Genomic DNA, 11,457 nt, shown 5'->3' with positions numbered 1-11,457 from the left:
TCTGCCTTGGAGGAACTGAAGCCTGGCTGAGACCCAAGCTAATCTGATAATCACATACAATTCAAAACTCCCATACTGGAGGCAGCATGCGCCAGGACTTACACACTTAAACAGTCTGAGTCCTGCACTGCAAATCATTGTCACAGGCCTGGAAGCTTGGACAGACTGAGAGGGGAGCTGAGCTGACAGACTGTAGCATTGCTCCTGCCGGGGTAGGGGAGAGGTTTCCCCAGGGAAAACATTGTAGCTCTGCTCTACCGGGGAAAGTTTCCTCAGGTTTGCTCCACAAAGCCATACTGCACAACAAACCTCATAGAAGATACTTATTGAGAGGGAAAACCCAGGAGGGAGGCTGCCTCTGCTTGAGTGAGAAGCAGCAGGGAGCTGAGCAGAACACAGGCTTCGTATGGTGTTTCTTGGGGCAGGGGTGGGGAGCTTTTCAGGGTGGCCTGGGGATTGGTGAAATTTCTGTGACTTAATCTTGGGGCAAGTTTAGAGATTGGTGTGATTTCATGTTCAGGGTTTGGTGTTTCTGTTTCTTGGCCCTGGTCTTGAGCTTGGAGTCAAGTCAGGGTCAAGGTGTTTTTCCCTTTGACTGTGGTCCTTTTTTTTTTTTAAAGAGTATTAATTAATTAACTAATTAATTAATTATAAATACACTGTAGTTGTCTTCAGACACACCAGAAGAGGGCATCAGATCTCGTTATAGATGGTTGTGAGCCACCATGTGGTTGCTGGGACTTGAACTCAGGACCTCTGGAAGAGCAGTCAGTGCTCTTAACCACTGAGCCATCTCTCCAGCCCAACTATGGTCCTTTTACCCTACATTTAGGACAAGGGAGGGTTCAGTACTTACTACAGATAGCAGAGTCAGGACAGGCAGCTAGAGGCAAGAAGGCAGTTCTGTTCAATAAGACTAGGCAACTAGTTGTTGGTTCAAATTTCAAGTCTGACCCTGTGTAATTTATTTAGGCGTATTTTAGTAACAGCACAATTTAGTGAAAATTTCCTGGTGACTAACTCAATCTTGTGTGCACAAATAAAACTCAAGATATGAGTATGTTGAAACTCTTTGTCTCATACATGTGACATTGTGAAAGTCAAAGTTATGTTTTTTTTCCAAAGTTATGTTTTAAGTTTTAATTACTATGCCTAAGAGATCCATGAAACAAAAATGCATCTGACTAAAATACATGCACTGGGGCAGTATTTAAAAGTATTAAAGCTTGCTTGAAGTTTGGCTTTAAATTTTGGCAGTGGTCTTATTCTTGACCTGTGAGATTAACATCTTAAAGATAGGCTCTGTAGATTGACAAACTCATGAAAAGGATTTGGGGAAGGATTCGGTATGGTCTCAGACACACATAGTGCAAAGGTCACCGGGCTATTAACCACATCTGTTCACAGGCTATGCATTCTTTTCTGTGAAGGAACATCCCTGTGTGTTACATTCCTGGTTCCACTAGTGCTTACTTGGAAGCACAAGGACCTCCATACCTCCCACAGGAGGGCAGGCCTCCCTCCGGGCGAGGGAAATGGTCCTGCGACCAGCACATCCCGGAGAAGGGATGCGTCATCCTCTGCAAAACCCTAGGCTCAGCTTCACCTCACTAATGCTTTCACAGACAGAACCCGGAGGGGCCGGAGCAACGTCCCTCCGTCTACACAGCTGTCTGGGAATTGTTTTGAACCGGTTTGAATTGAGAGTTTAGCACACCAGAGCCGCAAGGTTGGGCGCCCCACCCACTCACCCCGCTCCTGCCCCCTAGCAGCCAGAGAAAACTTGGCCGCAGTCACTGTGCCTCTCAACCAATCCTAACCTGAAAGGCCACACCCCTCCAAAGGTTTTCCCGCCCCTTCCTTCTTGTCACCCAATCCAGTCACTGCTCTGTGTCTGCCCCGCCCCTCAGCGGTACCCGCTTCTGTTCCAGGCCTGAACTGGGTTTGCTGCGGAGCTGCTCTCATGGAGACCCTGCTTAAGCGGGAGCTGGGCTGCAATTCAGTCAAAGCTACGGGCCACTCAGGAGGCGGGTGCATTAGCCAGGGCCAGAGTTATGACACGGACAAAGGACGAGTGTTTGTGAAAGTGAACTCCAAGTCAGAGGTAGGGCCATAGGGACTGGGTGAGGGTCCAGCTCGTTGGCCCGAGGCTAAAATGGGGCTGTGGTTTGGGATCAGGGTGTGTGAGATCCTGAGCTGGCCCTGGTTGGGTAGAGCTAGAGACTCAGTCTTCAGCGACAGTCTCTGGCGGCCGTCCACGCGTGACCTCCACAGCCCGGCGGTTTCACTCTGGCCTCAGGCTTCCCTTCCCTTGCCCGCTGTACCCGCTATGGCAGGTGCGGTGCGTGGTATTCAGAGATTGCGATGCCCACTTTTTTTGAGAAAGCCTTCAGGTTTGGCTAGTTTTGAGAAACGTCAGAGTACACGTGTATATCTGGAGTATATTTCAACTCGCAGAGACTAAAACTCAGATCCAGGATCTTAAAGGATCAGGATAGTGCACTCACCCCACCATGTTCAGTTTGAGCGTGAACTTTTTCTGGAGCGCCCAATCGAAGATAGGGTGAGCGCCAGGGCTTCAGTTGTGTGCCTGGTTGCTGCTGTCCCTTTGTCACTGTAAAGCTGTTCACTCCAGGTTTTTGTTGGAAGGGAGGTGGATGGCTTCTGTAGAACTTGGCAAAATCTTTTTAAACGAGACTGAAAGTATTTATCTTCTTGTCAAACCCAACACCTCATACACCCTCCAAGTTTGAATTGGTTTCTGTCACCAAGGCTGACTTCCACACTCAAACTTTTTGTTTCCGTCTCCTGAGTGCTGGGATTACAGGTTTTTTCACGAGCCTAGCTTGCATTTGTGTTCGTTTTTCTTTCACATGTGGTCTTTTTCATTTGCCTCTCACATGTGTGTTAACCTTTGAAATATCATTATTTTCTCAGGATTTGCCTCAACCCCTATTTTCAGACATCATTTGAAATCTGTCAACTGCCCTTGAATTTATACTAAAGTGCCCTCAGCACCAGACTTTAGGTCTCCTCCACGTTCTACAGCTGGACTTCTCTGTTCTGGTTTTGCTTGTTGTTTTTTTATATAGTATCCTTCCTTTACATACTCCTCGGTATTTCCACCTTGTTTTTAATTTGAGATGATAGTTGAATCAGGGGTCTTGCACATGCTAGGCAAGTATTGTGTATCATGTTACCTTTCAAACTCGTAGTGGTTTTTGTTGTTGTTGTTTTTTGTTTTTTTAAGTGTTTTCTGTTGTTTGGAGTTGAGTTCAGATTCTTTTCTCTCTTGTTCAAATTTACTTGTTGTTTGTTTGTTTGTTTGTTTGTTAATTTAATTTCTTGAAACAGGATCTTACTGTGTAGCACTAGCTGACCTGGAATTTGCTACATAGACCAGAATGGCCTTGAACTCAAAAAGATGTGCCTGCGTCCTGTGAATTTACATTTCCTCTCTCAGGAAGTGGGCTTTGTTTTTGTTTGTTTTGAGGCCCAGTTTCCATCTATATGTAGCCCAGGCTAGTCCGGAACTTAATCTGGAATCCTCAGCCTCTGGAATGGTAGGATTACACACATTAGCCAGTATGAACTGCTGAGTTTAAAGACAATACGCATGTATGTATGTATATGTGGCGTAGGATGGGAGTGTGGTACGCATGGAGACCAGAGACATCAGATCCTCCTGAAGTTGGAATTACAGGTGGTTATGACCTACCTGATGTGGAGGCTAAGAATTGAACTCAGGACCTCTGCAAGAGCAGTGTGCACTTTTAACCACTCAGCCATCCCTCCGGCCCTACTGCTGGGTTATTTCCCATTCAAAGTCTGTTTTCTATTTTTCAGTCTTCTTTTTCCATGTGGTCTTTTTCTTGCTTGCTCTGGGATATATAGCATGGGTTATGCAGGTGTACTGCCCATAAGACGATCATCTGCTGCTTGTTAATAGAACCTTTGTGCTAGAAACACAGCTCTTCCGTGCTCTAGCTTCTGTGAGGTAAGACTTTGAAGACTACCTGGCTTCTCTTTTATACCTTGTTAGATTCTACCTGGCTGATTGTTCTTATTAGACTCTTGCGAACTTATATAATTGAATTTTATCTCATTTTTAGATTGTTTCCTGATTTTTTTTTTCCCCACAATGGTCCATCTGAAGCTTAATTTTCCCATAAGTCTATTTAGGAGTAGCTACTTTCTTAGCTGGATTCTTCAGACCACATAAGCAGTAAACGACTTCTGTGAAGGGAGCCGTGCTTCTTAATGGCTGCACAGTTTCTTTATAAGGCATTTCCTGCATCCTTTTTTTTTCCATGCTGCCTTTTAATGTAGTCTCTGTCACAGTACCTTGGCAAAAGTCTAGCTTCTCCTTCATATTCTAAAAGAGGTCGATGTGGAAGTTCTGTCAAGGACACAGTTCTTATCTTCCTTCTCAGAAACGTTGGCTCTCCTAGCAGTTATAACATTTGTAGCATGTTTAGAATGGGCTGTGTGTTCGCTGCTACCTCAGAAATGTAGTTTCTCTCATTTTATAGGTGAGCAAATTGAAGCAAAGAAAGCTTAAGTAACTTGTCTGAGACCACAGAGGTAGTAACTATGGGTGTAAGTAGAATCTCCCTGGCAGCGCCGTTCAGTAGGACGGGTGATTACATTTTGGTATGTTCACCCTGCCAAATAGTATACACGATGAAGGTATAACAGATACTCCAGACCCCAGAGCCCACATGACTGCTGTAAAATGATCACTCAGCAGTCAGAAGGCTGAGGCAGGAGGATTGTGAGTTTGAGGCCAGCATGGACTACATAGCAAAACCCTGTCACGTTAAAAACAGCAACAAAACAAAACAACAAAAGCCAGGAACACAAAAAAGCCTGTCCAAGCAGGCAGAATAGCTCTGTGCTGGTGGAAGCCAGAGTAGAGACAGCCGTCTCTGGGAATGGGTAATGGCTGAACTCTTTTTGTTGGTATGTCTCAAGGCAGGGTTTCTCTGTGTAGCCCTGGCTGGCCTGAAATTCACTCTTTTAGACCAGGCTGGCCTCAAACTCAGAATTGCTTGCCTCTGCCTGCCGAGTGCTTAGGGTTAAGTTGCTATTACCACTCAGTGGTATCTGGACTCAATCTCATGATGGTGATGCTTCAAGATTGATTGACTGGTGCACACGGGAGGCAGAGGCAGGCAGATCTCTATGCGTTCGAGGCCAGCCTGGTCTACATAGCAGTTTCAAGACAGCCAAGGTTGCATAGAGACCTGTCTCAAAAAAACAAAAACCAAGCGAGCAAGCAAACAAACGCAGCCCCACACTGCAAAGTATAAGCTTGCTTATGTCTGCGTGACTTCAGCACTTACGGCCTCTGAGGAGTCCTGTCCATTTCTGTTGAGTCCTCTGGCTAGCATAAATGTGGCTTGAAATTGTAAGGCTGCAGGTAGTAATCGTGTTCTCTCTGGTGACCTTGGTCTCCGCCTCCATTGTTTGACTGACAGGCTAAAAGAATGTTTGACGGCGAGATGGCGAGCTTAACCGCCATTCTGAAGACAGGCACAGTCAAAGTACCCAAACCTATCAAGGTTCTGGATGCCCCAGGAGGTGGGAGCATGCTAGTGATGGAGCATCTGGACATGCACCATCTGAGCAGGTCCGTCTCACCCCGCCCCTTCTGGTTAAAAGCAAAGGCTTTATTTCTTCCTCTGTGTGGGTCTCTTATTTTGAAATCTTGTATTGGGGTGGGGTCCTCTTGTGGGTCTATTATTTTGGAATCTTGTATTGGGGTGGGAGGCAAGATTTTGAGGCGTGGCATAAAGAGCCCATGACTGCACAGATGATGACTCTATATTATGAATGACACACACTCCCTGCCAGATAAAAGCCAGAGAGAGGACGCTCTCAGGGTGGGATGTCACAAAAAGACTCAGCTGCAGAGTCTAAAAGACTAGGAGAGGTGGTCAAACAAACAGAATCGAATCCTCCTGCCTTCTCTTCCTCCCAAGGATTCTTGTTGTGTGCCACCACGCCCAGTTTCCCCTCTTATTTCAGTAGAATGAACTTTACGCTCCACGTATGACTCGATTTATGTGCCTTGAGACCTTTCAGACGGATCTGTTAGCTGCGTGTCATCCGTTGAGTTCCTGCATTTTGATTTCAGCCATGCCGCCAAGCTCGGATCCCAGCTTGCAGATCTGCACCTGGAGAACAAGAAGCTTGGAGAAAGGCTCCTGAAGGAGGCTGGCACTGTGGGTAAGGGGCTGTGTGAGCCCTAAGGGACCCTGTATGGTAGAGGGCTCAGGGGTGGGGTAATGGTGTAGCCTGTGCTGATGCCAAAGCCAAGGGTGGTTATCCCAAGGCTGCACATATGCAGTGCAGTGAACACCATGGGTTTGATTGGTACATTGTGTCCTAGACATACTGAAAAAAAAAACAAAAAACAAAAAAACAGGAAATATTGATGGGCTCAAAGCCATGTGATGTTAGGGTCGTTTTGCATCTTACTCTCCAGAAGGGAGTCTAATCAAAGTTGTTTTGGCATTCACTACAAAGTGACTCCTTTAAACATGTTGTCTTCTCTTCCATGTACGCAGCATTCTTGAGGCTCAGAATGACAGCCATAATGCCACCCATCTAGAACACAGTGTGGTGCTAGCAGGCTGTGTACCTTATGTCCTGGCTCTGTTAGACAGAATAGCTGATAGTCAGAAAGCAGGTGATCCAGAATCTACTGCGTGCTGTTCTGCCGAAGGGTCCTGGTAGCCTGTCCATCCCGTGATCATATGCCGGTGGTACCATCAGCCTATCCTCTCGTCCTGTGAGGATTAACTAATAGACCCTGTCAAACTGGCTTTAAGACCTATTGCTTCCAGGTTGCGTGGAATTCATGTGATTGGCATTTTATTAATCTGGAAGATATACATGAAGTTTAGGCCATTTCAAACCATAATAGTTTTATTTGTCAAAAATGGAATGACATTGCCCTTTCCTGATGGATTATAGGGTTGATATTTTTTTATTTATTTTTGACATTGTTATGAATCCCCCGGCCCCCATGCATCCTCTGGTACTTGGTTCTGCTTCTAGAATAGCTAGCATCTTGGTTATTGAGTCTGCTAAAGCAGACAGTGTTCTGGGTGGCCTGGGGGTCTTGCTTATTTATGGGTGCAAGCATTAGGGGGTAAGGGCATACTGATTGCAAAACAACAATCCTGAGCTGCAAGAGTGAACCCAAGGGTCTCCTAGAACAAGGGAACAAACAAGTCACCTCTCTTTGTTTCCTTTTTCATGAAAGGGAAAGGAGGTGGACAGGCAGAGCGGCAGTATGTGGACCAGTTTGGGTTTGATGTGGTGACATGCTGTGGATACCTCCCCCAGGTGAGTGGCACAGAGCTCACTTCCGTTTTACATGGAGAAACCCTATCTTACAAAACAAAAACAAACAAAGATGTCAGCCTAGAATCACCTAGGAGGAAGGTCAAGTGAGGACTTACCTGAATTGGGTTAACCTGTGGGCGTACCGCTGAAAGATTTTCTTACTTGGGTTAGTTGATGTACGAAGACCCACCCTGGATTTGGGCAGCGCCATTCCTTAACTCTGGATGTGAGTAACAGCCTACATTGTCCTCCCTGAAATCATGGAATATAACCTGGAACTGTAAGATTAAAAGCCCACAAAAACCCTGGGTTGGTTACGCAGTAACAAATAGGAAAGCTCTTTGCCAAGAGGAACGCAGAATCTAGAAACTTCTAGATGTTTTATGGCGGGCCATAGATTTAGAAATGTGTAGGAGGTTATTTGTAAACCTACCTCATATAGCATCTTCAGGCCCTGTGTGTTTAGGGTGTGTGTCAGCAGGCATTGGCCCTTCCCTTTTTGCCTGTAACTCATGATACATTTGTGTTCACATGCAGATATATGCACATGCACATGCGTGCTCATTTGTATGTTGTTTTGTCCTCCTGTGTCATGTCCTGCTCTGAGCTGATTAACTCTCACGTGCCTACCTTACTTCCTTCATGGGAAGCACCCATGGCCTGGACGGCCTTCCTTGGGAGTTCTTTTGAAAGAGGTTCCGATATGACTCTTCTCCTCAGTCTCAGAACAAGGTAGAATGTGGCCAGGTGGCTGTGGGAAGATGATTGGAAACAAGCCATGAGATACAGAGGGTCAGCCAGCTCTGGCCTTTATTCCTCAGTTGTTCCAATTAAATTTGCTTTAGTTGATCTTCAGGCTTGGAGGCTGCAAGCAGTCACCTAGCGTACCCTGCTGACCAGTCCTCCTAGGACACAGGACCTGGTCTCATGTCCGGTCATCTGTCACCTCTTTAACCTCCTGTGGCTGCTACCCCGCTTCGTGCTTCCTGCTTCCTGCAGCCCATTCTACTTTGGGATTTCTGGACACGTAAGCTCCTTCAGTCCTGATGTTTTCTAATAAGGTCGCTTTGCCCCTTACTATCGCCTGTGCAGGTAAATGACTGGCAGAAGGATTGGGTCACGTTCTATGCCAGGCAGCGCATTCAGCCCCAGATGGACATGGTGGAGAAGAAGTCTGGGGACCGGGAAGCTCTTGGGCTGTGGTCTGCTCTGCAGGTAAGCAGGGCCTCTGCTACGTGCCCAGTGCCAACAGCGTGCCCCCCTGAGCCCTGATAGAGGGGAGGCACCAAGGCCGGGATGGCATCTGAGCTACTTCTGGATAGGAGGCATAGTGTTTGTCAGTGTCCCCATCTGCTCTCTCCAAGTCAGGCACATTTGAGTACCTGCTCAGATATGTGCAACGGCACTTAGGAAAGCGTACGATTGGCCACTTTGTTTAAGGCTCCATTTTCTTCCCTGCAGTTGAAGATTCCTGACCTGTTCCGTGATCTGGAAATTGTGCCCTCCTTACTTCATGGAGACCTCTGGGGAGGGAATGTAGCAGAAGACTCCTCCGGGCCCATCATCTTTGATCCAGCATCCTTCTATGGCCACTCAGAATATGAGCTGGCAATAGCCGGCATGTTTGGGGGCTTCAGTAGCTCCTTTTACTCTGCATACCATAGCAAAATCCCCACCACCCCAGGATTTGAGAAGCGCTTGCAGTTGTATCAGCTCTTTCACTATCTGAACCACTGGAATCATTTTGGATCCGGGTACAGAGGCTCCTCTCTAAACATAATGAGGAATCTTAGCAAATGAACCAGCTTCCCACCAGAGGGAAGAGTCTCTTACGAGCGTGCGGGGTCTTCTAATAAGACAGCTCTACATCCAGATCAAGTCTTACCATCATAAGCATCACTGTGAACTGAGAGAAGTGCCTCAGGGTCAGGTGACCTGATTCCAGCCACTGGTTGAGGAGCTCATGATTCTCCACAGTCCCTTTCCTCATGAAGTCTTCCCATTTGTTCCATGGCAGGACTTGCTTAAGATCCCTTGTTTCTCCCCCCCCCCTTTTTTTCTATTCTCTCATTCTGACTGCAGTTTCCCCTCCCTCCTTCCCCTCCTCAGAATCTCCTCTGCCACTCCCCCCAGGGACATCAACCAAGCACAGCGTAACAAGCTACAGTAAGATCAGGCATATAACATCACATCAAAGCTGCATGAGGCAACCCAGTAGGAGGAAACAGGTCACACGGTAGACAAAAGAGTCAGGGACACCCTCTGTTCCCATTGTTAAGATTCCCACAAGAACACCAAGCTATTCAGCCATAACATATATGCAGAGGACTGAGGTCAGACCCTACAGACTCCTGATCACTGCAAGCCCCCGAGTACAGTCAGTCGATTCTGTGGGCTGTAAACTTTGTGAAGTCCGGGCTCTCTCAGAGGAAGGGCTATGTCATTCTGTTGTGTACTTTATAAGACTGCCTGGCTAGATCAGGCCTCCCTGATGGTGTGAACAGACAGTTTAGGTATAGTGAGCCACACTCTACTGCCAAGGTAGAGAACTGGAGTGACTGTTGGCGTGGTGAAGGGTGTTCCCCATGCAGGGAAGTGGCCAATGTGTCCACCTCCCATCTCTTCCTTGCACATTATTAACATTTCTGAGCTATTCACAGTGATGCTTTGTGATGAGTAGACCTGATCTAGCATGGAGTCACCTTATGAGAAGATTTGAATGATGACCAATTCTAAAATCAATGGTATTCCATTTGCTTATGTAGCACTTCTGGACCCTGCTGTAAGCTGAGCAGTCTGGAGATTGGTTTGGGGACTGACCAAGCTACCAACCTTAGGGGTAACTTGGTCTCGATTTAGGAGCCTGGAAACACTCCTGTTAGACCAACCTTGTGCTCTTTTATCTATCTCTCTCTCTTTCCTCCTTTCCTTTCTTCCTATGGTTTTTTGTTTGTTTGCTTGTTTTGTTTTAGAAGACAGGGTTTCTCTGTATAGTCTGGCTGTCCTGGAACTTGCTTTGTAGACCAGGCTGGCCTCGAACTTGGAGATCCACCTGCCTCTGCCTCCAGAGAGCTGGGATTAAAGGTGTGCGCCACGACCATCTGGCTTTGTGCTACTTTCTAAAGTCGTCATTCCTTTGTAACATATGAGCATCAGATTAACATTTTTTTTTCTCTTTCAACATTGTAGAAATGGAAAATTTCATGAATGATGTTGATGTTAATAAATCTTTTTGCCTAAGAGCTTAAATAAAATTGCAGTTGTTTCAGTGATGCCTAAAACTAGTATATTTCCACATGTGTGTACTCACCATTTACCTTCGCTGTCTGCTGTGAAGAGACATCATGACCACAGCAACATTTGATTGGGGCTGATTTAAGCCTCAGAAGTTTAGTCCATTACCATCATGGCGGGAAGCATGGCAGCGTGCAGGCAGACATGGTGCTGGAGGAGCCAAGAGTTCTACATCTTGATCCAAGGGCAGCAGAAGGAGACTGTGCCACTGGGTGTTGTTTGAGCAGATACAAGACCTCAAAGTCTGCCTCCACAGTGACACTAATAACGCCACTCCCTATGGGCCTATGGGGGCCAATAACATTCAAAACTTCCACACATTGCAATGCTATATTTATTGATAATAAATAGGTAGAACTATGGTTTCTTTCTTTTTTTTTTTTTGAAAGGTTGTATTAGTTGCTTTTCTATTGGTGTGATACAACATCATGCCCACGGCAATTTATAGAAGAAAGACTTGGCTTAGGCATACAGTTACAGAGAGCCAGGCTCCATAATGGAGGGAACCCACATGGCAGCAGGTGACAGACTTGGCTCAAACTGGAAGCCGAGAGCTCACATCTCAACCTGGAAGCACAAGGCACAAAGAGCGAACCTGGAGTGGCCCTGTAGCTTTCCAACCTCAGAGCCCACCCCTCCAGGACTCACCTCCTAAACCTACCCAAAAAACACTACCAACTGGTGACCGAATATTCAAACATCTGAGCTGAAGGGGGGCATTTCCATTCAAACCACCATGGGATCTCATGTAGTCTATCCTAGCCCTTGAATTCCCGGTTCTCCTCAGCCCTCTCTTAACTCCTCGCC

General features: G+C 46.5%; 1 protein-coding gene across 1 annotated transcript; it reads left to right on the top strand.

Annotated features, from left to right (window-relative positions):
* Nucleotides 1-1,915: 1,915 nt before the first annotated feature.
* On the top strand, nt 1,916-10,637 carry Fn3krp (fructosamine 3 kinase related protein). The gene is made up of 6 exons (XM_032913376.1): nt 1,916-2,104; nt 5,481-5,632; nt 6,140-6,231; nt 7,274-7,356; nt 8,449-8,571; nt 8,818-10,637. Exons 1-6 carry the CDS (start codon nt 1,964-1,966, stop codon nt 9,154-9,156), a joined length of 930 nt encoding a protein of 309 aa, XP_032769267.1. The 5' UTR covers nt 1,916-1,963; the 3' UTR covers nt 9,157-10,637.
* The last annotated feature ends 820 nt before the right edge of the window (nt 10,638-11,457 follow it).

Source organism: Rattus rattus, chromosome 9, assembly GCF_011064425.1.
Source record: "Rattus rattus isolate New Zealand chromosome 9, Rrattus_CSIRO_v1, whole genome shotgun sequence".
NCBI lineage: Eukaryota > Metazoa > Chordata > Mammalia > Rodentia > Muridae > Rattus > Rattus rattus.
Note: the sequence above shows the minus strand (reverse complement) of the source record. Positions and strands in the feature narration are given on the sequence as shown.